Source organism: Beauveria bassiana (genome assembly GCF_000280675.1).
Source record: "Beauveria bassiana ARSEF 2860 unplaced genomic scaffold BBA_S00009, whole genome shotgun sequence".
In the NCBI taxonomy this organism is placed as follows: Eukaryota; Fungi; Ascomycota; class Sordariomycetes; order Hypocreales; family Cordycipitaceae; genus Beauveria; species Beauveria bassiana.
In genome coordinates, this window is record NW_007930844.1 from 1,075,847 (window position 1) to 1,101,012 (window position 25,166).

Sequence of the window (25,166 nt, forward strand, 5' to 3'; positions counted from 1 at the left end):
GTAAATAACGCCACAGCCCTGTTTCGCTGGGCTGGTGGCAAAGTACATCTGTATTGTACTGTACCTATCAAGCAGATGCGCTTCTCGACCGTTGCACTCGAATGTGGCACGAAAATAGTGCGCTGATATTCGGGCAGGGATTAGCCTCACAATTTTCACCTTGCAGATAGCCCGTTTACATGAACGCGCACCCTCGTTCTGCCTAGCCAGTCAAAGCCGGCATAAGCCGCTCATGACTCCCTCTCTTGACTGTCTACTGTAGCTTGAAATAATCCCAGATCAGCTTTTTGAAAACTCTTCATAGTCTCAATCTGGGTATTTGGGCCCGTCGTTTTCTCCTGTTACAGGCCGGGTGCTCTAGTCTCAGGCAGCCGCTCTCTCTTCCACGAATATACATCCACAACATACCGAGGACTCGTCATGGCGACGAAATCAATTGGAAAGGGGGCCGCAGTAGCGACGCTAGCAATTGTGTAAGCTCAATTGGCGCGGTAGCTCTCTATAGCCCTCTGGCTCACAATCTTCAGATGTCTGGTCTTCTTCATCGACATCGCTAATCTAGGCATGGCCAACATTGCTTTGCCCACCATTCAAAAAGAGCTGGGGTATGATGAGGGCTCGCTGCAGTGGATATTGACAGCCTATGCTCTGACGGTACGTTATTATGCGCTACAACGTTTCAGTCTCATCATATCGCTTACGAAAGTAGTTTGGTGGGTTTTTGATGGTCGGTGGCCGCGTTGGCGACATCTTTGGACAGAGAGTCACCTTGATAGCAGGAATGACTCTTTTCAACGCGGGGACTCTTCTTTGTGCTCTTGTAAACGATAAGATAGCCCTTGTCATAGGCCGAGCAGTTCAAGGTATCGCTGCAGCCTTTACCATCCCTGCGGCACAGTCCATGGTCTCCCTGTCGTTTGAAGATGCCAAATCTCGCATTCGCGCATTCGGTGTATGGGGTGCTTCTGGGTCTAGTGGATTTGTGTGAGTATTGTCATGCCCATTGATTTCTTGTGCCACTGACTGATGGTTTCTCCCTGCAGCTTTGGCCCTATTTTTGGTGGCCTCTTCACCTCGTTGGTAACATGGAGATGGGTGCGTCCATGTTTGAACACACTTCCCTCCTTGCAGCAAGCTGACAAACTGACTTTCAGATTTTTTGGCTTTCCCTCGTTGTCGAAGGCTCTCTCGAAATTGTAGCACTTGTTTTCCTTTTCACTGACAACCTTCCCGGCGCGCCTACAAGCGCCCCCAAAGACAAAAACGGTCGGTTGAAATGGTCGGAACTTGCCACGCGTTTGGATCCTGCTGGAACATGTCTGTCCATTGTTGCTCTGATATTGCTTGTGTATGGCCTTACTACTGGCAATGTGCACGGGTGGGGTGATGCAGATGTGGTTGCGACTCTTGTCGTGTCTGTGGTCCTTCTCGCGGTTTTCGCTTTTGTGCAGCTTAAATTCTCCTCGGATCCGATCCTGCCTCGGTACTTGTGGAGCGATCGAATCAAGATGCTTGGCTGCCTCATGGCTGCGTTGACGTATGCAATATGGCAGGGAAGCAATTACTTGCTGACCCTGGAGCTTCAGAGTCAGTATCAGCGAGAATCGAGAGCTTGCAATCCATATCTGACATGTCTCAAACAGGCTTTGGCTTCTCTCCTTTATCTACAGCGCTTCGCTTTCTTCCTCTTGGAATCACGGCCATGTGTGTCAATTTTGTCATTCCGATCGTCATTCAGCGCGTCCAAGCCCGCACTCTACTTTTGATCAGTTGGCCTGTATGCGCTGCTGGGCTCGCTCTTCTAACGGCTATGGCTGATATTGGGGACTACTGGCGACTGTGTCTCCCGGGGGAGATCCTCTATATTGCTGGTGTTGGTACAATTTATTTTGTCGGCAATATCAAAGTAGTGGCGACCGCAAAAGCAGAGCAACAGGGTACCGTTTCTGGGGTGTATAACGTGAGCATAACTAGCGTTGCATGTGTACCAACTTATACTGACTGCATCAAGATGTTTCTGAATATTGGCGGCGCTGTTCTCGGAGTCGCTGTCTTGACTGTCATTTCGGATTCGGTCACTTCCAATCAAAGGGACAAAGACGGGCCAAGCGCTCGCCTAGATGGATATCGTGCGGGTTACTATGGTACAATTGCTATGGCTGTCATTGGTTTGGTTGCATCATTTTTCTTTTATGACGAGCCAGTTTCGAAGGCCGAGGAGGAATTGCCTGTGGTTCAAGAGAGTGTAGATTCATCTCGCAAGATGAGCAGGGAGATGAAGCCAGAGTGTTTGGCTGAGGATGACCTTGAGTAGTCTCGCATCTGAGAGAAGAACTATATAATAGTTATTTCTAAATAAAAGCTTGAGGTTTTTAATATAATACTAATAAGATTTTGAAATATATTAACTTATATATAATATTTTATTGATAACCTAATTTATACTTATTTTTATTATATTTAGGTTTTTATTAATAATATTTTTATTTTATTAAAGATAAAAGAAAAGTATATAGAATACCTTAAATATTTTTCAAAATAATTATAAAAAAGAGCTTTATATATCTTTAGAAAAGTTTTTTATAATTTACTTATTAATCTAGTTATGAAAATGATTAGTTTTCTTCTCCAGCTTGTCAACCTAGTCTCGGCGAATTAGATATAACGTGCGTCCGATACTTGGTGTTTTGAGCACGGCTTACATGGGCAAGTCACTGTGCAGCCTGCTCACTAAACAATGACCTCATTCCTTTTTGCTCCTTGGAACATGTTGTTATTGAGTTTTTGCCAGTGTTATCCCACTCAACGGCATCTTTTAATTGTTTCTTTTTTCGGCAGTTTTATTGTACACCCGGGCTGTTATAGACTCTTGTTTGACTAAGCTGTTGGTGTTTTGCAGTTGGTTGGTGGTTTGATTGTTCCTGTAACAGTGCTGTACCGTATCCACATGCCAAAAGCTTCAGCTCTGCAACGTAGCCTCTACCAAGCAAGACGCGGCCTGCTAGCGCACGCAGCATCGGAGCTTTCGTCGCAGTCTCACGAATCTCAATCTCGAATTTCTTTCTTATGAGGAAAGCTCTTCGTATCTATGGCGCTTGATCCCGGCTCGAGAGCGTGGACGGGCTCCCCCGAGAGCTCGGGGCGAGATTCCCCCATCCCTCGACAATGGCGCAACCAGCTTGGCGGGGGTATGCGCCTCGTCTTACTTGCCAGGCAACTCTTGACTGACAATCAAAGTAGAAGAAGCTCCTGCCAAAGATAAAGCATACCGAAGATACGCATCCGGAGTGGAAAAGGCCCTGTCGCTTTTTGAGACTGCGCTGGAGGAATGGGCCGACTACATTTCTTTCTTGAACAGGGTCCTCAAGGTACGCCGCGACAACGCTCCCAAAAAAAAAAACAAAAATGAGAAAAATAAAACAAAGACTACGACTGACCTTGTATAAAAGGCCCTGCAAGCGCGGCCACCCTCGAATACCACAATACCAGCAAAGGCGCTCTTGTCGAAACGTTTGTCGCAATGCCTGAACCCCACGTTGCCTTCCGGCGTCCATCAAAAGGCCATCGAAGTCTACACTTACGTTTTCGACACAATTGGTGCCGATGGTCTGTCCAGAGATCTCCCACTCTACCTTCCTGGCCTTGCGCCGACGCTCTCATTCGCATCGCTATCCGTTCGCTCGCCCTTTCTCGAACTCCTCGAAAAGTACTTTGTCAAGCTGGACGCGCGGTCGCTACGCCCTGCTATGCGATCAATCATATTAGCACTTCTCCCCGGCCTGGAAGATGAGACAAGTGAGGACTTTGATCGCACCCTAAAGCTGGTCGAAGGCTTCAAGGAGGCCATACGGCCAATTGACAGCAGAGAGCTGACAGACCATCACTCCGTCGGCGACGACTTCTTTTGGCAGTGCTTTTTCCTGGCTTCCATTACCAGCCATAGTCGGCGCGCTGGTGCTTTGGCCTATCTGATTCGATATTTTCCAGCTCTTGGCACCCCGACTGTAGCCGCAGAGGTCGAAAACGGCGGTCAAGAACTTGCCACAATGGTAACGTCGCCTGAGCCAGGGCTACTGGTCCGATGCTTTGCAAGTGGTCTCGCAGATGAGCAAGTTCTCGTTCAGCGCGGATACCTTGATCTTCTCGTGTCGCACCTACCTCTCAACTCAAATGTCCTACAGGCTCGTGTCAAGCCATCTGATCTCGAATTATTGCTCAAGTCAGCCGTGGGAGTAGTAATCAGACGAGAGATGAGTCTGAACCGTCGCCTATGGGCTTGGCTCCTGGGTCCCGAGCCTGCAGTACCGGAAAACGAACATGCCAATGATGTAGCCGGTGCTCCAACGGAGCAGCAACATGCCTACCTTTCCTCCCGAACACAGTATTTTGAGGAGCACGGACTCGCAGCACTGACGAAAGCACTCCTTGGTATGATCAAGGATGCAGAATCAAGCAGCGTCCCGGAACGTGCGAGGCCTTATCGCACCTGTCTATCTCTCATGGACAGATGGGAAATTGGCGGTTTGGTCGTTCCAGAGATTTTTCTCCCAGTAGTTGAGAGTGTACAGCGCTTCAAGAACAAAACGTCATCTCCAGCAGAGTTCAAGGAGGTTTTGCGGAGCGCGAGCGTCTTCTTCGACGGCATAGAAAGTGGTCTCATCTACAGCGAGATCGTTGCCCTTTTCGCGCAAGCTATCGCCCCCGGCACGTTGGGAACTAAGCAACGCAGCGAGAAATTATCACTCATCAGCTTCATCATCGCCAATTTCAACGTCAGAGAAGAAGAAATGGTGACTATACACGCACCTCTTACCTGTCTCGCTGCTCTTTACATGCTCCAAGACCTTCAAGAAAGGCAGAACAAAGGTGCGGTGGGCTCATTCACGGTGGAACTGGTCAATCAAGTCTTATCAATTGTGGCGTCATTCTTGGATCTTGTACCAGAGCGCACATTCCTTGCGCCGCCAACAAAGGCTACTACAGATTTCGAGGTCTTATCTTTATCCAACATGGATTTGCTGAACAAGATACGCGATTTTTATGTCAACGAGCAGGGAAATTTGGACAGCTCGCCAGCTCCATTCACTGGTCTTGAGACTGGGCGCCTTCTGATTCAGCTGGCTGCCAAAAACGTATACGATTGTGACACGCAGACTGGCCTGTTGCCAGATCTAAATCTGCGAGTTCGAATATTTCTACAAATGCTCACCAAGACACCTAAACAATACGAGTTTGACAAGGCGGGGCTTCTTTCATTTTCGCGCCGAGAGCTGTCTGACGGAAAAGCCCTTCCATTTGTTGCATTCTCCTCAATATTGAACCTGGTCAGTCAGATGTACTGGACTGACAGAATCACACTGCCACAATTGTCGGAGCTAGTACTACCTCTGGTTCGTCATGCCTGGTCATACTTATCCGTATCCGAGCCCAAGTATCATGTTGAGACTGTCCGCTGTCTTTGGCAGCTGCAGACGGCTCTCACGCTGGAGCGTCGCGACATTGAAGCAGCCTTGTCCACTTTGATAGTTGAGAAGAAAAGCTGGGATAATGCAGATACGGGCCGCACGTTCGGTGTCCTTTGGTCGCACACCTTGCAGGATAACCAGGGAGAACGCCGTGGGTCAAGAACGACATCTCTGATTGAGCCTCGCTCGAGGGTAGCAGGTGCAGACTTTTACGAAGTCATGCTTACGCAGCCCCTGTTCCTCGTCCTTGATGCTTTGATGGATGAAAGGACACATTTGTATATGAATGTCAAATCATGGCTGAACACAATGGTTGGCATTGACAGGTATGTGCAGCCCGCTCGTTTCAAAATAGTATGCTTACCTGCAAAGGCTGTTCCTGTTATTTGCATCCAAGATCTCAGCACTTCCTTTTCTGAGAGGCGTCAGAGATTCTGTTTCCACCGACGAGCTGGATGCAACATCGCGGCAGTTCTCGGAAAATGACGATCTAGATCTTTGCCTGTATTACCTACGAACCATGCACAATGTTCTAGGCTGCATGAGCGAAGTACCTTGGGTTATTATGGGAACAAGACATGTATCCCTGGTGGACGAAAGTTTGCATATCAGTAGTAGGTGTCTTGGTTCTATACTGTCCAACATTCGGCTAATGCATCACAGCCGGTGGTGAAGGGAACGAAATGACGCTTCAGGAGCTTCTCCTTAGATTATTGGTCCAATGCGTTGCCGGGGAATCCGAGACAGAAGACAAGAACCTCATTGACAGAACCCGCCAACTGCAAAGATACGCATTGATGATTATTCATCAGTTTCTTATTGCACCTCAATCCAGCCGCCTGTCTCACTTCCATGTCGAGACGATTCTCATCGACAGACTCGGAACCTCGATTACTAGTTCAGACCCTTACATCCAGGTGCTTCTTTTAGATTCCATTTTTGCGGCTCTGAAGCTTCAAGAGCCGCCGGCAACAGAACGCCCCCTCTCCGCGACATCTGAAAGATATCATTCATCAACGACAGATCTTACACGACCTGGAAGGCCGTCGATATCAAATGTAGATGGTCAACTGCCCCAACATGGTCTACCTCCGCAGCTTCTGAAATGTCTTCTTGCTGGGCTCGGTGCTCAAAACAGTCAACTCGTTCTGGACAGCTGGATGAATTTCTTGGGCGGCTGCCTCCCGCTTTATGGCGGATCTGTCTTCCAGATTGTTATCCCGCTGGTCGAGACTCTCTGCAAGCAGATTGGCACTACGTTTGCAAATCTGAGAGCCACATTTTGTCCAGAGAATAGCAGCCCTGGTGCGCAGGTCGCTGCACCGGAAACCACACTGATATACCTCCTAAACGGCCTGGAGCAGGTACTTGCTCGCGCGCATGACCAGCTGCAGGCAGACGAGGCGCGTGCTCAGGCTCTGAAAAGTCCCGACCAGCCACAGTCGCTATTCGGCAGCATGGTTTCTGGTGTCTTCCAGTCGGACGCGCCGCAGGGCCGCAGTGCGACTGCAAACGACCGCCTCACTGTTCATCTTGCCTTTCAGGATGCGGTCCGTATTTGCTACAAGATTTGGTCCTGGGGCCAAGGTGATGATGCCGCCGCCAACGACACCTCCGCGGCTGCGTCGTTTATGTATACCTCCCTACGAATGAGAAATCGTGCCAGGAGACTCTTGGAGCAGCTCTTCACCGCTGAGACACTAGAGTGCTTGGAGACCATTGTCGATATTTGGAAGCAAGGCACCTCCGAGGCTCAGAAGTCTGAAGTCTTCAAATTCCTGGCGGCACTCGAGGCTTCCCGTCCACGACAAACAGTGCCCTCTATATTCAACTCTATCTACAGCCGGACAAACCCCGGCGCTTTGGATCCTTCTCGTACGTCGACATTGACTATATCACTAGAGGACACAGACTTGGGCTTGTTCTTGGTCAGGTACACACAATCTCTTGACGACGATGCTATGGACGAGATATGGCAAGACTGCATCGTCTTCCTCAGGGACATTCTCGCCAACCCCTTTCCCCACCGGCAAACACTTCCAAGTCTGCTGGAGTTTGCAGCCATCCTGGGGGAAAAGGTTGACAATACAAACTTTGGCGAGCAACGCAAGATGCGACGAGAGCTCGGCGATCTGTTCACTCGACTCTTAGCTGGCCTATTTACCACACGGCCCATGACCTTTGCCGAGCCGGCCTCGTCAAATGCGACTACGGAGAAATCCAGACCAGGGGATACCACAGAGACTCGCGACGTGGTTGGCATCCTAGCATCGGTTGTGCCTAAGCTCTCCAAGGTTCTGCTCGAGCCCGACCGGGTGCTGTCTGCGGCCGGCACCATTTCCACCAACGTCATCGGCCCTACGCTGCGCACCAAGACCTTCCCGGACTCGGTCACTCACAACACGGTGCGTCTGCTGCACGAGCTGTCGCGGCTGCCCAACAACCACAAGTCGTGGAAGAAGGATGTCGGGGACGCCTTCAACGACGGCCGCTTCTTCAGCATGGACCTGGCGCTCGTGATGGACGACTGGTTGCCGCTGCTCCGCCAGTGGGCTGTCGCCGACAAGGACAAGCTGCCCGAGATTGTGAGCCGCGTCGCGGCGCCGACAACGGCCGGCATCGTGTTTGGCGTCGGGGCCACGTCGGCCCGGCTCGAGGCCGACCGCAAGACGCAGCTCAACCTGCGACGCGTGGCGACGCTCATCCTCGCCGGCGCCGATGACGCCGTCGTCGCGGACCTCCCCGTCATCGTCGACAAGCTCGTGGAGCTGCTCGCCGCGACCAGCACATCGTCGCCGTCGTCAACTACGCGCGCCGACGTCTACATGGTGATGCGCGCGCTCGTTTTGCGCACCGACCCTCTACACCTCGCCATGCTGTGGCCCGTCGTCAACGCCGAGCTGCACGCCGCGCTCTCATCCGTTGTCGCGCCCGACGACAGCGCCGCCGCCGAAACGCACACAAACGCCGGCGTCCTTCAGGCCTGCAAGCTGCTGGACCTGCTCGTGTGCGTCGCGCCCGATGACTTTCAGCTCCACGAGTGGCTCTTCATCACCGACAGTATCGACGCCGTCTACCGCTCCTCCTCGTCGCGCCCCATTGCCCTCGCCGATGAGCTCGCCGAGGACCTCGGCAGCGCGGCAGCCACCACCATCACCACCACGCACCAGGATGACAGCGGTGCAGGCAGCGGCTACGCTGGCTTGGTGCCGGCCGCGCAGCGCAACCGCAGGCACGTGCTGATTGGACCCGGCGGCATCGCAGACGACGTGGGCCTCGAGCGTCGCGACGAGCTCGTGGCCAAGGTGCTGCGTCCGTTTTTCGGACAGCTGAGCATCTTTGCGTTTGAGTCGACGTATGCCATGGGCGCACCGGACGTGTCGGACTGCGTGCAGGGGCTGCTGCGAGATCTCTTTGACGATACGACCATGGTCAAGGCTCTGTGAGCAATGGGGGGCGATTGAAGCTAGGTTTGGGAGTTTGGAGGGGGTGGGGTGGGATGATTTTTTTCACGTAGACGCAGTGATGCCGAGTTTCTTTCTTTTATTGTATATACATGTATATTCGTTGGTCTCTATTCTTTTGCTGTCGAACAAAATTTCGAAATGGATTAGCAAACATTTTGCTCCCGTAGCGCCGTGCTCAGTAACGCCCACAACTATTATCAACAACGCCCCCAAGCTTTTCTACATCAACGCTCATCAACGCTCATCAGCACAGTTTAGTCTTTACCAGGGCCCCCAGATACATTCCGCCTTGCCCAATTTTTTTTTTTTTTTTTCACTCTCTTTTCTTTTTTTCCAACACCCATCTAAGGCAACAATGTAGGAGCAATGACACCCGGCCCCAGGACGCGCAAAACAATGCTCTCAAAGGCGCCGCGCTCCATGGCGGCGCCAAACGCGACGCAGCGGACGACGCCTTTAAACTCGCGCTTGAGGGCTTCGAGGATGGCGGGCCGCAGCAGCACGTCAATGGGGTAGCGGACGGCAAGCTCGAACCAGGCCTGGACGGGGGCGACCTCGTCGACGCCGCCCGGGTTGAGGGACTGGGCGAGGCCGTGGAGCGAGTCGAGGGTGACGGCGGGGGCGGGCCACTGCAGGGCCGGCGAGCTGCGGAAGCGGCTGGTGAGGGCGGTGCGCTCGTCGTAGACGGACTCGGGGGCCGAGGCCATGAGGTAGGACGAGGCCATGAGCGTGTGGCCCTTGACCTCTTCCGTCTGGGCGCTGTGGTTGTGGCAGTCGCCGAGCCAGAAATGGTCCCAGCAGACGTGTTCCAAGCTTAGATAAAAAAGGTCAGACGCGTGTGTTCCTTCTAAAGTGTAGAAGAGCTGATTAAAAACTTACGCGAGGATAAAGTTGATGACGGTGAGCTCTTGGGTGGGTGAGAGTTGAATCTGGCCTTGTGACCAGTTTGTCGAAACGGGCTCGTCGTAGAAGCTGCTGCTGCTGCTGGCGGAGCTGGGGTTGACGCTAAACGCCGGTGTGCCCATGAGCTTGTTTGAGCTCAGCGTGACAATGAGCTCTTCGTCCATGGCCAGGCTGCCGGGAAGAAGCAGCTCGGTGGTGCTGCTGTCGTTGATGAGGGGATACGCGGGCGTGTTAAGCTGCTGCTGCTGCAACGGCGGCGCGTCGGGCGACAACACGGTAACTGCGCCCGGCGATGCCGTGCCGTAGGAGAGACCCGGGGGGCTTGGGATGCCGTTTTGGCCGAGGATGGCGACAATGTCGTCGTTTTCGCGCCTGAGGGCGGTGGTGTCGTGCTGGGCCTGGGTGATGAGCTCGCGGAGCTGGGAAATGTCCATTTCCAGCTGCTTGACGTAGTTTGCCTTGCGCTGGCGGTGCTGAATCTGGGCCCGGCGGACCTGAGCCCGGCGTATCTGGTTCTTATTCAGGGCATCTTGGTTGTCGTCGGGGCTGCTGGTCTCGCCCGCCGCGGCGCCGCCGGCTAATAACGACTTGGTTAGGTACTTGTCTCTTTTGAAGCGCTTCATTCTGGCAGTGTCTCGAACAGCCGCGGCGCTGGATATTATATATGGCATTATGAAGAAGGGGGGTATATTGTGAAGGAAAAGTAGGAAGAGGGGAAAGAAAAATATGAAGGTAGTGGTGTAAGTGATGGGTGGTAGAGGGTTATGAGGACAAAGAAGTGGTGATGGTGGAGGTGTTGAGCTCGGCCGCCAGGGCCAGAGATGAGAGTGCAAAACTCCAAAACAACGGTGGCTGCACATCGACTGGCTCCGGTATGGGGTAATATGTAATTATAAACCCCTCCAACATGGCAAAAAAGGTGGCGGGCGGCATGTTTTGACAAACCGGCCAGTTCGGGATCTGGCGAGAGCCGTCCCAAAGGGGAAATGACAAATCATATCCTGCCAAGTGATGGAGCGTTTTGCGTGCTCGTGACTTATTTTGCAGGAGGCGGGATTCAAGAAGAAATATTTGTGTTTCTTCGATGCCGGGGATAAACGGAAAAAAAAAAAAAAAAAAAAAAGATAGCCCTCAGACAAATAGTTGCAAACGGGGGGTGGGTGCGAATCATGTCGGCATACGGAGTAGTTTGTTCATGAACAAGGGCCGGGGGTGGCGGATAGGCGGATAGGCGGATAGGCGGTGTTTGAACTCACATGGGGACTTTGTTTTGGAGCTGCTGGATTTCTTATCCTTTGACTTTTCCTTGTCTCGTCTGAGGTAAGAGAGAAAAGATGGGCGCTCGACAATGTCCTTGTCCGCCATTTCTTTTCTTTTTTTTTCCTTGCGAAAGTGGTAGGGACACACGAACAAGTTTGCGCAGCAAGAAACGCGCAGGCAGGGAAACGCAACCCAGGCAGGCCTTGTCCAGCGAGAGAGCGATCAAAGTGGCGACCGATGCAGATATGTTTCGCTAGCTCAAACAAGGTCGTAGTTTGGTGGTCCTAAAACAAAGAAAAAAAGCCCCCTGGGGACGAATTGAGGGGGGGGAAGAGTAATAGTAGGGGAAGAATTTGAGATGTGCACACGTCGTTGGGGGTCGCAAGATAAAACTACGTCAGCGGGTAAAGAAAGGCGCTGGAGACACAATCTCGGGCCTAGTCTAGTCCGTTGTTGCTGTTTTTTTTTTTTTTTCTTGGGGTGCTGCGTCCACTGTCCACTCTATGCACCACGCCGCGAGCCGCTTCAACGGGAAGGAGCTACCTATATCAACCACTATACGTAGGTATCTGTTTGTTTTATTATTCTGGTCCATTCATCTGCAGCTCCCGTCGATAATAACTGCAAAGGCAATAGACAAGTTTTTCGCCCTACAGAACAAAAAAAGTCGGCGATCCATAAATAAAAGCAATATATTCCAAATCATCCATTTGCCGTTTTGTTTCCTCATTATCAAGGCTCCACTCAACAGCTTAAACAGCCACATAATACAGTACGGTCAGCCAGCTTGTCCGAAATCCCACAAATGTACCCTGCCCGCACAAACTCTATACGAAGCTACATTGTGCTGCATCTCCTCGATACATTTATTCCAAATCGCTCCAAAACTAAACTCGTGAATCTTGTCCTCTGCTTCACCGTTCTTCTGTTTCATACTGGTCGGGTCGTCGACAGATTGACTTTTGTTCCTTGCTTCCCCACATCTTGTGGCTTGCAGCTTTGAGTTATTCTTGCCTGCTCTTGGGTCTTGGCGGTTTCTGGTGCATAATGCTGGTGGCTTGGCGGGCAAGCGGGATAGAAACATGTCTGTGTGTCTGTCAATTCAATCGATGAATGAGATATGAAAAAAAAAAGGAAAAAAGAGAGAGAGAGAAAGAGAAAGAGAAAAAAAAGACAGAAAAGAAAAGGGAAAGAGTTGATTGGAGATTCGTCTAGCTTTCCTCATGTCTTGACTGTTGGTGCTGATGCTGGTCTTGCTCTCGATGCACCTGTCATGTACATTCACAACATACTCAGCCTCGCCACCTTTACTCGAATCAAGGGCGAAATGACTCTGTGCTTGCAGTCTGACACATCAAGTGACCCATCTCATGTTGTTTTGTCAGCAGAAAACACCCTCAACATACCCTCACACATTGCTCTCATCGATTGCTCTCTCGGGTAGCTCGAGACATAGACAAGTGACCACCAACAGCTATCAGCCAATCACGCGCCTCAAATGACCTCACGCACCCAGGCTCCCTTACCATTCCTGTCCTTCAATCGCCCTAGCACCCGTAGCAGTCCGCTCTACCGTCAATATACTTTTTGCATCATGGCAACTCCAAAATAATGACCTTGTTCTACTATCCTGCTCGCATGCCTTGTCGCTGGTTGTCAGCCACCGACCTCTTGCGTATTGGACGACGTACAAAGCCGAGCGTCGACTGCTTCTGCTGGGCTGATGCTATTAAATTTTGCCGATACGCCCCTCCTCGCCATTATCCCTTGGCATACACCAATCTGTCGTAACTCATCTCCTTTTGCGTCATGTATCGCGGTAAAACGACCACCCGCCGAGACGCCCGTCCCGCGGCCGACGCCGAGCACCACCCGCCCGCCAAGCCCTCGCTCACCTCGCGGCATCTCTCCCCGGCCGGCCGCGCAACCGGCACCTCGACATCCTCCACGGGCGTGGCGGCGGCCGCCACCACTACCGCCAGCAGCATGCTGCTGCTGACGATTGAAAGCGTGCCGGCATGGTACGGCGAGAACCCGCACATCCGGACCGGCTACCGGCCCGTCTTCGCCGCGGCCGCGCCCTGCTTCCGCAGCTGGACCTACCTGCACAACCAGAGCGGCAACATCTACACCCACCTCATCCCCGGCATCGTCGTCGCCACCCTCGGCAACGCCGCCCTCGCCCGCCACCTCGCCGCCCGCTATCCCGCCGCCGCCCTCGCCGACCGCGCCGTCCTCCACGTCCACCTCCTCGCCTGCGCCGCCTGCTTCGGCCTGTCCGCCGCCTACCACACCCTGCTCTGCCACTCGCGCGAGCTGGCCGACCTCTGGATCCGCATCGACTATGTCGGCATCTCTCTCCTCATCATGGCCTCGTTTGTGCCGGGCCTGTACATGGGCTTTTACTGCGAGCCGTGGCTGCTGCGCGGCTATCTTGGTGCAGTAAGTTTTGCAGCCAGTCCCTTGAAGCGAACAATACAGAAATCAAAGCATTTTTTTTTTTACTAAATAAATAACATCTGAAAACTTTTGAACGGACAAAAAAGATTCTCGTCCTGGGTGCTTTCAATTCCTACCTATCCTTGTACGGCAAAAACGAATCCAAAACTTGGCTCACATCGCGACTGCTACCATTTCTTGCTCTGAGCTTTTCCGCCTTTATTCCCATCTTTCATGCCATACTTCTCTTTCCATATGACCAGCTTCAAAAACAGTCTGGCCTCAACTATTATTATCTCGAAGCCGTCTTCATGCTCATCGGCGTTGCTTTTCTTGTTGTGAGTTCTCTCTCTTTTCGTGTCAAAACTTGGATTTTGTCAGTCTTGACCCCTCCTATTAAATCAACAAACAAGTCACGATTTCCCGAATGCTGGCTGCCGGGAAGATTCGACATTTGGGGGGGCTCCCATCAAATCTTTCATTGCTTTGTAGTTTTGGGCGCGCTGAGCCACTTTGCCGGCATCCTGTCGGGCTACGATTATAACTATACCCATCCACGGTGCGGACTTGGACACGCGGCGACTGAAATGTAGAATCTTTTTATCATGGTATTGGCGACACGGTAGCCAATCTATTAGCCATCGGCGAGTTTATTCGATCACAACATATACGAACATGGATATTGGACGGGTAAAATACATAGATTACATATTGGCAATGCATCCTCATGCTTTCAAGCATTGACATTTATTTTTATTGCCATGTTAATCATGATCCTCCTCCGTGAGACCTGGGCACCCATCCATCTCCGCATCTGGATATACCATTTTGCACCAGAAACAATATCTATGCTGCTCCCGCAGGTGCTTCAGCAGGCGTTCCAACCGCTCCCGCACATCTAGGGCATTAAACTGGTCCAGCTCCGCGTCTTCCTCGTCGAGATCCTCGGCTACTGTGTAGATTGCACCGGGCTTTCCGAGCGCCGTCTTGTAATCAGGGTCGTCGTCCTCTTCTTCATACATGGGCAAGCGAGAGAGCGACTGCTCCAGGTCGTGGCGCATGCGGCGATCGCGCTCCTTTTCCTCGCGGTGGCGCACGAGTCCTCGGTAGAGAATCGGCACCGACTTGAGCGGTTTCGCCGACACGTGTGTCTTTTTGCCTCTTTTGTCATCTTGCTCGGTGGAATCATCGCTGCCATCGTCTTTTGCGCCGACCTCTTCCTCAGCCATGCGCTCGGCCATGCGCTGCGCCGCAAAGAATTGCTTCTCCAGCTTCGCGTCCTCGCGCTCCTTTCGAACGCGCTCGCGGTACTCGTCCGGGTCCAGCCTGGGCGCCTTGGCGTCGGGCGCGATCCCTTGCTCCTCGGCGGCCTCGCGAAAGCGACGCTTCTTCTCGGCGTCCATGCCGACGCCGCCTCGGTCGTCCTTGAGGCTGAGGTGGATGGGCTCCGTGCGGCCTTGGGGTAGGCCGTCGGCCGTCTTCTTGCCAAGGCCGCCGCCGGTGAAGCCCATCTTGGCCATCATGGCGAGGCCTTTGCTCTTCTTGGCGCGGGGATCGTCGAGCATGGACTTGGCCAGCGCCTTTTCACGCGCGTCCGCCTCTTCCTGGGCAATCTGCGCCTTGGACTTGATGACGCCGCGGGCGCGCGACTCCTTTTTCAGGCGTTGTGTGCGCTGTATGGACGTTTCCTTGGGAGGCTGGGGGTTGTCGAACGTCATGTTCATATAGTAGTCCTCATCGTCCTGGGCCTCGAGGCCAGGCTGGTCGGTTGCACTCATGGCGACATGCTGCAATTGATGCTTTCTGGATAGAAATTCTTTTCCAGATATCCAGAAAGCGAAGGGATTGCCCTATAACACGCAAGATGTGGTAGCCTCTTGGAAGCAGTTTAAAGTTGCACATTCAGACAGTGTAGCTCAGGCTTTTTTTTTCCATGACCCCATCAACCCCATCCACGACTCGTAACCCCACTTTATTGGTTCCTGCGACAAGGGGTCACCAAAGCGCAAGCTGGCCGATTTGCTTGAATGCCGAGCTAGCAAGGCACCACTAGATAAAATTAATCCACTGGACAGGTCTCGTTTTCTCCCTTGCAAAAGATCCAGCGACGACGGAATTTCCCAACTACCATCTGTTAGCCTGGCGCGATTCGCCAACTGGGCAATCATGAAGTTTTCGACCCTGTCGGTAGGCATTCTGGCTCTCCTGACGCCACTGACGGCGGCATGGAGCAAGGAAGGTGAGCCGAGCTTCCTCCCCCTTCGACCCTTGGATAGAGAAGCGGCCACGTGTGCCTTCTTTTTTTCAGGATTCTGTTTTGAGACTTGCTGGAAAGCCATGGTGACTTGGAAAATCCAACATTGCTGACGGAATGATTTACAAGATCGTGAAATCTTTCGCATCCGCGACGAAATCTCGGCGCACGAGGCTGACCCCGAGGCCACGTTCTACGACATTTTGAACATCCCGAAGCATGCCTCGCAGGACACCATTACGCAGGCGTACCGCAAGAAGACGCGCGAGCTCCATCCTGACAAGGTGCGGCAGCAGTTGCGGGCGCGCAAGGCCAAGGACGGCAGCAAGTCGGGCAAGATGCCCTCGTCGTCGGAGATCAATGCGGCCGTGAAGAAGGCGTCGGACCGCCAGGCGCGCCTGTCGTTGATTGTGGGCATCCTCAAGGGCTCGTCGCGCGACCGCTACGACCACTTCCTGGCCAACGGGTTCCCTCTGTGGAAGGGCACCGACTACTACTACAACCGCTACCGGCCCGGCCTGGGCACCGTCATTGTCGGCCTGCTCATGTTTGCCGGCGGCGCGGTGCACTACCTGATCCTCTACATGAACTGGAAGCGGCAAAAGGAGTTTGTGGGCCGCTACGTCAAGTTTGCGCGCAACACGGCCTGGGGCGGCAACATTCCCGGCCTCAACACGGAGCCCGCTGCGGCACCGTCCCCTGCCGACGCGCCCGCCGAGGAGGAGGACGCGGCCATGCCGCAGCCGCGCAACCGCAAGGAGCGTCGCATGATGGATAAGGAGACGCGCAAGGAGGACGGCCGCTCGTCCAAGAAGAAGTCTGCCAAGCGCACCGCCTCGAAGCCTTCGTCGCGCGATGCTTCTGTGGCGCCCACGGGCGTCAAGAAGCGAGTCGTTGCTGAGAATGGCAAGGTGCTCGTTGTCGACTCCATGGGCCATGTGTTCCTCGAGGAGCAGGATGAGGAGGGCAATGTCCACGAGTATCTCCTTGACGTGAGTAAAACATGTGCACGTAATAAACGACGGGTTGAAAATAAATGTACTAACCAATATGAATAGCCCGAGGAGCTTGCTGCGCCCACGTACAAGGACACGGCCGTCGTCCAGGTCCCTCTTTTCCTGTTCAAGGCTTCCGTCGGCCGCCTTTTTGGCAGCAAGTCGGATGCCGAGTTGGAGGCGGACGAGGTTGCAGACGACGATTCGGACGAGGCGCAAATCACGCCGACCAGCACCGACTCTGCGGGCGAGGACTTTGAGGTGATTAGCAAGAGCACCGAGTCGCTGAGCAAGGCCAAGACGAGCGGCGCGCAGCAGGCCGGCAAGCCGAGCAAGCGCAAGAACAAGAAGAGGTAATCATCTTGCTGTCAGTTGAAGAAAAAAAGGAACAAAGGTGAAAGAATAAAGAGGAGGTTGAAAGCTTTGGCACAGGGGTGTGTGTTGATGGGCGAGACAACACACCGGTCTGGTCCATGAAGTTGACTGGTGTGGGGTGTGTGAGACGGGCCGTATGGAGCAAATCTTGGGTTATCTGAGATGTTGGTTGTGGGACAAGACTAAAATGTTGGGCTGTATCCGTATTGAAGAGAAGGAAACAAGAAGAAAAAAAGAAAGAACAAAGGACTATAGAGGAGTTTGCTTGTGAGAAATGCTATACTATCCGGTTAATCTATGTGTTTGCTGTCGCACCTTTATTGTCTGTGCGAGCCGTGACCAGGGTGCGGTTTGCGGCTCGCGGCAGCATCATATGTATCGTAGATGGCGTGCGTGTTTTAAACGGCTGCCAATGAAGATTTGATCGGAAAGGACAAAAAGTATTAGTTGCATCTACGTGATACACCCGGGCCATCCATCTCTCGGCACAATGGACAATGCTTTCAATCGGCCAAGCAATGTTTGGCATGAAACCAGCAAAGGGTTTTCTGGTCGGAGCTTACTGCTATATCAGAAAACCATGACTGGCCGTCTTATCACTATCACCCGCGCTTTTGCAAACGGCGTGATTTCTTTTGACTCGGGCCTATTCCACGGAACAAGTTGCGTCCGAAAAAAAAAAAAAACGAAGAAGAAAAGCCGTGCGTTTGCAGCTACTGCGCGAGAGCGGAAGAGAGAGAGAAATGGGCAGCGATCAGCACAACTTTGCATTGCAAACAACTTGTTTCTCATCACAGAGGGGGGAGGGGAGGGCCACCCTCGGTACTCCGTAGACGACGAATGGCAGGGCCGCTGTAGCCGCCGGCGATGGGTGGCCCCTGGTCTCCGCTGGCCGGCCGCTGCGGTGTGGGTGGCCGGGCCACCCCCCTCCCCGGTCCTGCCCTGCGATTGGCTGGGTGCCGGCGGTCAATTGTACGCCAAACGGCGGGGCTTTGGGCCAATGACGGATGGGGTTGGTGATGACTTTTGATGAATATGCAGCTTTTTCAAACAAGTGCAAGTTGGGGCGACTTGACGAGCGTTGCAAGCCTGCTTCTAGTCGTACTAGTAACAATTGAAGGGGACAAAAAAAAAGGATCCCCTCTTCGCTTGTAGAGAGAGAGCCACTCACACCGAATATACAAAACGAACCTTGCTAAGTTGGCAAGGGTTCAGGGCCATGCATGTCTGTATGCAGACAACCCAAACAACTCTCTCGTTTCTTTCCCCAGCCATAAGTTATCGGCCAGCCTGCAGCAAAATTCAACCTTGGCTCCAGCCACCAGTGTCACATTATTACTGTTTACGCGCCCGGCTTTTGCTATCCCCCTGTCCCCGTTCGTTTCTATCGAATTATCACATCAGCAGAGAAGAAACAATCGGCAGAACTTGCCCCAACCACAACATTGCACGCCCCCTTCCCCCCTCCTACCAGATAATCCGTAGAAAGCCTGGTTAGAACGGCAACGAGCAGCGGTTGGTAGTGGTAGTGGTGGTAGTGCTACCAGCCTACCACCTATCACCAATACCACCATGCTTCGTTCGCCCTTACCTCCGTTACTCAGTGAGGCGTTTTTGCTTCTTCTTCTTTCCCCTCTTCTTCATGCACCATGCACCATCTTGTCACAAAATCCAGCCATTCCCCATAGTGTTGGAAAAAAAAAGACCTTGCTGCTCCTACTGGTTCCTTGCGCACGACGAGGCTGAGGCTAAGCCAACCAGCCTCTCTCGTGTAAGCCGTCAGAGCTCGGATATGTGATGGCTGCACCGGACCACGTCGAGGTCTTGCAAGACAAAATAAATGATAAAATAAATAATCAAGATTACAAGAAAGACAAAAATTCAAGGGAGAAAAAAAAAACGACTGCACGGCATTTTCGTACTGCATCTTGTAGCCGCCGCCCCCAAAAATCGCCGCCTCTTACAGGTCAGACCCCAGGTTGGTGGCCACCGTCCCCCCCCCCATCCCCTCCTCCATCCCCCGACCTGGGCGCCTAAATGCAGTCCTATCAGCGTGCGCTGCACCACCTCCAATATCCCACGGGCTTTTTTTTTTATTCTGCGAGTTGAGGAGTAAATACCTAGTAAGAGAGAGGGACAGAATCTCCACTAACCGATTGCTGCAAGTGAGATGTCCCGTCACACAGCCAGAAGCCCTTTTTGCCGCCGCCAAAAACCTCAAAACTGCCTCTGCTCCCACTCGCCCACCCCCTCCCACCTCGTCCCGGCTTTCTCTCCTCCTCGATTAGCTGGTCTCATCCGTACATCTCTCGTGCCTCGATTCTTTTGCATCTCTTCTTCATTCTTTGTCTCGAATCGATTTTTTGTTTTGGCAGAGAATTCTTACTTTCTTCTTACCGTCTCATTGCCATAGTACAACCAGAAGCATCAAGGACTGTGTCCTACGCCTGGTTTCTCCATCTTCCCTCTCTGGCTGCTGCTTGCCACTTAGACGGAATCCTCTGGAGCACTTCCAATCAACCCAACAAATCAGAAAAAGTCACCGACACAAAAAATCACACAACTTCACAATGATTGGTGAGTAGTCGATAACTATGACCTCTTCCCCTCTTTCGTTACTTTAATTGTCATTTTCTAACCTCCCATTTTTCTAGGTGGCACCGACGACAAGAGGCGGCCTTCTGCGCTCAACCTCACGCCGCCGGCCCGGTCTCTCACGGACGGCTCGACAGATTCAGAGTCGTCCTCCCTCAAGCCGCCGCGCACGCCGCGCTTCGTCGAGTCCACCACGGTGCACTCGCCCGTCGAAGATGACCGTCGCGACGCCGGCGTCGTTTCTGGCCGCTCACCCTTTGCCGATCCGGAAAAGGACCACGACCAGATCCAGGCCGTCGGCTTTGGCTACATCAACAGCGGCCCCGGTGCCGCCGACGACGAGGCCTCCTCGTCCATGCCACCCAAATCGCCCCTCAAGAGCGCCATGAAGGCGCCCGGTACGCCCGCCCGCAAACTCGACAACCCCCTCAGCCCAACCTTTCGCGAGGAGGACATGCTGGAGAAGCGCGAGGCGTCGACCGAAGTCGAGCAGGCCCGCGATCTTGTAAGTAAAAAAATACGGCCACTGCACGCACCATTTTGCCGCTCAAAGCTCTCTCTCACACACACACATGTCGTATTCGTGCTAATCATCCGGGTTCCCCCCAAATGTAGAAAATCAAAACCCGCGTCCGCATGGCCAAGTTTGCCCTCCGCGGCGTCAACTTTTCCTGCTCCCTCATCATCCTCGCCATGATCTCGTCCTCGTTTGCCATCTTCAACAGCACCAAGAACCTGCCCAGCCAGAGCAAGATGCCCTCGTGGGCGCAAAACACAAAGTCCTGGCCGCAGAAGCTCGTCCTCGCCATGTCGTGCGTCTCCCTCGGCGCCTGCGTCCTCGTCTTCCTCGCCTACTGCCGCGGCGGCCACCGCCGCGCCGAGCGCGTCGGCACCTACTACACCATGTTCGCCATTGGCTGGTTCATCATCAGCCTCGTCCTCTGGGTCGTCACCGCCGCCCTCTTCCAAAACTCGAGAAACACCTCGGGCAACAAGGACATGTGGGGGTGGTCCTGCGTCGACAACCAGCGCGCCCACGTCTTTCACGAAAAGGTCGACTATGCCCTCGTCTGCCGCCTGCAAAACTGGAGCCTCATCTGCATGATTATCGAGATTGTCGTCGAGGTCATTTGCATCACCCTCTACTCGGTCGTCTTTTACCGCTACTACACCAAGCGCCGCCTCACAAAGTCCATGGACATGCGCGACCGCGCCCGCTCCGACCTCTATCTCGCCCAGCTGCGCTCCATGTCCGCCCCCAACACGCCCGGATTCGCTGCCGGCGGTCCCAAGTCGCCCGCCCTCAGCAGCTACGCCATGTCGCCGCGCCACCCGCCCGCCGCCTACCAGAACATGGGTCCCGTCCCCGAGACCAGCCCCTTCACTCCCGGCGGCAACAACGTCGTCGTCCCTGATTCCCACTTCAACAGCCCTTCTCCCGGCTTCAAGCTGCAGCGCCCACCCGCCAAGGCGCCCTCGGCCACCCCCAAGCTCGGTCAAGGCGCCTTCACGCCAACGTCCACGGCGCCGGCCACACCCTCTGCGCCAGAGTTTGCCGTACCCGCACAGCAGCAGCAGCAGCAGCAGCAGCAGCAGCAGCAGCAGCAGCAGCATGCTCCTCAAGCGGCGCACGAGCCCGTCTACGATGCTGTTCCCATCCCGGGAGCCTATGCTGATCAGGCTGTCAAGAGCCCGCACGCTGACCAGTCAAACTTTCGCTCAGTCTAAGCTGACATCTGAAAGGGTGGTGCAAAAAGTGAAGCAAATTTGAAGCTTTTGGGAGCCAGACAAAACTGCAGGAACAGTCAGACTTTAGTGTTCGGGCCTTTATACCATGTACGGCGTTACTTGTTGCAAGCAGGGCAATTTTGCATGCTTTCTATTCTCTCTTCTCTTTTGTAAATTGTTTCTCGAACCTGGGTAGCAGATGACTTTGATGGATACGCAACGACTTGGCTGTTGACAGAGCTCGGGTGCCTGATGACGTCTCCTTTCTATTTCTAGTCTCTCCTTGCTCGTCTTACATAACACGGTACTCTCATGTACATTTAATACACATCATTGTGAATACATCATGGTGACTACATAATTGCGAAATTATGCTCTCAATGTCTGTCAACTGTGCTGCCATGTCACCTGGACTAGGCAAAGGCACTGCACATTTACAACTTTTTACCTTCATCTCACCGAGACAGTCACTGAGCAAGAGGACAAAACTGTTTTAAAAGAGTATTTTCAAAGACAAAAGAAATCAGCCATTGCAATTAACTTTTTGGTAGTCTTCCCACACCTCTCAACTGATTGAGGTGCCAACAAGGAAGCTGCCAGAGACCTTGCTTTACAAACTTCATTTTCATCCCCAACGAAGCCCAATATCTTCCATTGCCAGTGCTCATTCTTCCCTTCTATTTCATTTCTGTCCTCCGCATGCAAAAAGGGGTGGTAATTTTGATTGGTAGGACAAGTACTAAAATCGCCGCGCGTTCATAAGGTAAAGACGTTGTGGTTTCGTAAAATGGGGCCGCGGGAGATTTCAAGTTGAGAAGGGAGAAAAGGAGAAATAGGACAAAAAAAAGAGTAATGCGGCCCCAGAGGAGGAGAAAAACAAGGCGGGTTTATTGTAGGCCCCCTACTCTGCGCCCATTGTGTCTATCAGTCAAGGGGGGGTTTCTGCAGAAAGGGAGCTTGAAGCGCGACCGAGGTGCTTAAATGAGGTCAGCGACGTTCATGGGCATCTCCTCGATCTGAGTGCTGTAGAACTGCTCAATCTCACGCATCATACGGACGTCCTCAGCGGTGACGAAGTTGATGGAGACACCCTTACGACCGAAACGACCACCACGGCCGATGCGGTGGATGTAGTTCTCGCGGTTGGCGGGAAGATCGTAGTTGATAACCAGGGAAACCTGCTGGACATCGATACCACGGGCCAGAAGGTCAGTGGCGATCAGGACACGGGAAGAGCCAGAGCGGAACTCCTTCATGATCAGGTCACGCTGAGCCTGGTCCATGTCACCGTGCATGGCCGAGACGGTGAAGTCACGGGCAGTGAGCTTGTCGGTGAGCCAGTCAACCTTTCTGCGCGTGTTGCAGAAGATGACGGCCTGGGTAATGGTGACAGTCTCGTACAAGTCAGAGAGGGTGTCAAGCTTCCACTCCTCCTTCTCAACAGCAATGTAGAACTGCTTGATACCCTCCAGGGTGAGTTCGTCCTTCTTGACAAGGATACGGACGGGGTCGCGCATAAAGCGGGTGGTGACCTCGAGAACGTCCTGGGGCATGGTGGCGGAGAGGAGGACAACCTGGGTAGACTGAGGAAGAAGCTGGAAGATGTCGTAGATCTGGTCGGTGAAACCACGCTAAAGAAATGTCAGTAAGAGTGTTTGCATAGCAGCAAGTATTATCTCAACATACAGAAAGCATCTCATCAGCCTCATCGAGAACGAACATCTTCATGGAGTCGGTCTTGAGGAAGCGACGCTGGATCATGTCATGAACACGGCCGGGGGTACCGACGACGACCTGGGGACCGTCCTGAAGGGCCTTCATGTCATCACGGACAGAGGTACCACCAATGCAGGCGTGGCACTCGATGTTCATGAAGTCACCGATGGCGACAACGACCTTCTGGATCTGCTGGGCCAGCTCACGAGTGGGAGCAAGGATGAGGGCCTGGCACTGCTTGACGGCAGGGTCGATCTTCTGAAGGGTGGAGATGGAGAAGGTAGCCGTCTTGCCAGTACCAGACTGGGCCTGGGCAATGACATCGTGGCCCTTGATGACGGGCATGATAGCGCGCGACTGGATAGCAGAAGGACGCTCAAAGCCGTAGGCATAGACTGCAGAGAAGGCGACTGGTTAGGACACTGCTGGCGATGGATGCGCAGTCCCGCACAAGTCGGGAGAGGGCAGACTTACTACCACGGAGAAGCTCAGACTTGAGGTTCATGTCATCGAAAGAGTCAACAGTCTCATCGTAGTTGGACTCGATGTGTCCTGGTGAGAAAGGAGTGTGTTAGCAATGCTGTGCATTTTGCCTTTGGCGACGAGGTCTGGCGTGGTTGAGAAATGCAGCACCAGTGCTATCGCGGCGCACACAAAATACATGGAGGGGAAAATTATGCAGTGGGCCTTCTGCGCTGCGCAGGCTAGCAGCGCGGCCCCCTGCCCCAAACGATAATCCCGCCCCGCGACAATTTGAGAGCGATGCGACTGGTTCGCGACATGAACGAGAATAATAGGGGTTCACTCACCCTCGGGAACATCCTCGAGTCCCTTGTCGGTAGCCATGATTGCGGTTGGGGTAGAAAAAATCTAGATCAAGCGCAGCTCGACCTAGAGTGTAATAGTTCGCGGGGTGGTTGCGATTGGAAAAAAATCGCAGGCTTCTCACGAAGGAAGACTGCGGCCGGCGAAGTCGGAAAAGGAAGAGCGAAAAAGTAATCGACTAGATTCTAATGCTCTCGAAATCTACGAGAGTCTGAAAGAACCTAGGAAAAAGCGTATTATACCTGGTGGTTGGTTGTTTGTAGAGGGTTGAGAGAAGAGAAAAAAAAAGTTGTCCGACTGAGGGGCGGTTTGACAGACTTGTATTTTTTTTTCTCTGCCACCAGTGCGTGACCAATCAATATGTCGCGTGTGGCAGGAGTGGGGTCATGAGGTTAGGGTACCCTCTTGTTAGCGCGTCGAGCCAGCAAAGAGCTAGGTACCGCGTCCGTTGGCAGACGAATAGCCATGCTGCAAGCCAAGTAATGGGGAAACCGATTTTTTCTTTCCTTTCATGTTCTGCCCACTATTCCCATGAAAGACTCGATTCGACCCCAGGAACCCAGACGAACTGGCTCTTGGTGCTGCAGGCACTGTGACTCTGGTGGGTGTAGGGCCGTGCTAGGTACCTGCACGGCTGTGGGCTGTGCTCCCAAAGCTGAGTACTGATACCTCCCTACTTAGGTAGATAGATACTGGTGGCGATAGCGAAAATTGCCCACCAAAAAACTTTTTTGCACACCACGCAACAGACATCTCGGGGACTCGCCTTGTTCACCTCATGCAGTCATTGCAGCTGTAGCTATCCATTTTTGCCTTGCTCTCAGCTCGGCTGGCAGTAAAAGAGGCAGGTTCTTGCCACTCTGAGTCACAGGTAATTAAACGTACAACAATCTGTTTAGATGCCTCGGTCATACCTGAAGGGGCTTGTGTCAACCGCCATGCCACCAGAGCCTCCTTCGGCGCACGATATCACAAGTGAAACCAGAAATAGTGAATCCATATTGCCAGACTCTATTCCGCACATCCTCTTAGTCAACCCACTCGGCAACTATTAGTTGCTCAAAGGCAACGGCGGACGCCTTTGAGCAGGCGCACTGGGTGGGCCACCCGGCGAGATGATGATGCTACTGTTGGAGCAGCTCGA

General features: G+C 53.1%; 8 protein-coding genes across 8 annotated transcripts; 5 read left to right on the forward strand and 3 right to left on the reverse strand.

Annotated features, from left to right (window-relative positions):
* Positions 1 to 420: 420 nt before the first annotated feature.
* BBA_04328 (aminotriazole resistance protein) lies at positions 421 to 2,314 on the forward strand (the record flags this gene model as incomplete). The annotated part of the gene is made up of 7 exons (XM_008599425.1): positions 421 to 473; positions 528 to 654; positions 710 to 984; positions 1,044 to 1,095; positions 1,155 to 1,587; positions 1,644 to 1,960; positions 2,012 to 2,314. 7 exons carry the CDS (start codon positions 421 to 423, stop codon positions 2,312 to 2,314), a joined length of 1,560 nt encoding a protein of 519 aa, XP_008597647.1.
* Positions 2,315 to 3,088: 774 nt separating this feature from the next.
* BBA_04329 (cellular morphogenesis regulator DopA) lies at positions 3,089 to 8,911 on the forward strand (the record flags this gene model as incomplete). The annotated part of the gene is made up of 5 exons (XM_008599426.1): positions 3,089 to 3,188; positions 3,241 to 3,368; positions 3,450 to 5,791; positions 5,838 to 6,079; positions 6,129 to 8,911. 5 exons carry the CDS (start codon positions 3,089 to 3,091, stop codon positions 8,909 to 8,911), a joined length of 5,595 nt encoding a protein of 1,864 aa, XP_008597648.1.
* A 365-nt stretch (positions 8,912 to 9,276) lies between these two features.
* Positions 9,277 to 10,506, reverse strand: BBA_04330 (BZIP-type transcription factor; the record flags this gene model as incomplete). The annotated part of the gene is made up of 2 exons (XM_008599427.1): positions 9,277 to 9,745; positions 9,812 to 10,506. 2 exons carry the CDS (start codon positions 10,504 to 10,506, stop codon positions 9,277 to 9,279), a joined length of 1,164 nt encoding a protein of 387 aa, XP_008597649.1.
* A 2,398-nt stretch (positions 10,507 to 12,904) lies between these two features.
* Positions 12,905 to 14,127, forward strand: BBA_04331 (adiponectin receptor protein; the record flags this gene model as incomplete). Its single annotated transcript, XM_008599428.1, has 3 exons — positions 12,905 to 13,537; positions 13,642 to 13,872; positions 13,948 to 14,127. 3 exons carry the CDS (start codon positions 12,905 to 12,907, stop codon positions 14,125 to 14,127), a joined length of 1,044 nt encoding a protein of 347 aa, XP_008597650.1.
* Positions 14,128 to 14,298: 171 nt separating this feature from the next.
* BBA_04332 (G-patch domain-containing protein) lies at positions 14,299 to 15,312 on the reverse strand (the record flags this gene model as incomplete). The annotated part of the gene is made up of 1 exon (XM_008599429.1): positions 14,299 to 15,312. One exon carries the CDS (start codon positions 15,310 to 15,312, stop codon positions 14,299 to 14,301), a length of 1,014 nt encoding a protein of 337 aa, XP_008597651.1.
* A 388-nt stretch (positions 15,313 to 15,700) lies between these two features.
* On the forward strand, positions 15,701 to 17,140 carry BBA_04333 (DnaJ domain-containing protein; the record flags this gene model as incomplete). Its single annotated transcript, XM_008599430.1, has 3 exons — positions 15,701 to 15,773; positions 15,918 to 16,780; positions 16,847 to 17,140. 3 exons carry the CDS (start codon positions 15,701 to 15,703, stop codon positions 17,138 to 17,140), a joined length of 1,230 nt encoding a protein of 409 aa, XP_008597652.1.
* Positions 17,141 to 19,728: 2,588 nt separating this feature from the next.
* BBA_04334 (uncharacterized protein) lies at positions 19,729 to 21,481 on the forward strand (the record flags this gene model as incomplete). The annotated part of the gene is made up of 3 exons (XM_008599431.1): positions 19,729 to 19,735; positions 19,813 to 20,258; positions 20,369 to 21,481. The coding sequence occupies 3 exons, from the start codon at positions 19,729 to 19,731 to the stop codon at positions 21,479 to 21,481; spliced, it is 1,566 nt and encodes a 521-aa protein (XP_008597653.1).
* Positions 21,482 to 22,458: 977 nt separating this feature from the next.
* On the reverse strand, positions 22,459 to 24,043 carry BBA_04335 (eIF4A-like protein; the record flags this gene model as incomplete). The annotated part of the gene is made up of 4 exons (XM_008599432.1): positions 22,459 to 23,112; positions 23,168 to 23,592; positions 23,672 to 23,749; positions 24,007 to 24,043. 4 exons carry the CDS (start codon positions 24,041 to 24,043, stop codon positions 22,459 to 22,461), a joined length of 1,194 nt encoding a protein of 397 aa, XP_008597654.1.
* Between the last annotated feature and the right edge of the window lie 1,123 nt (positions 24,044 to 25,166).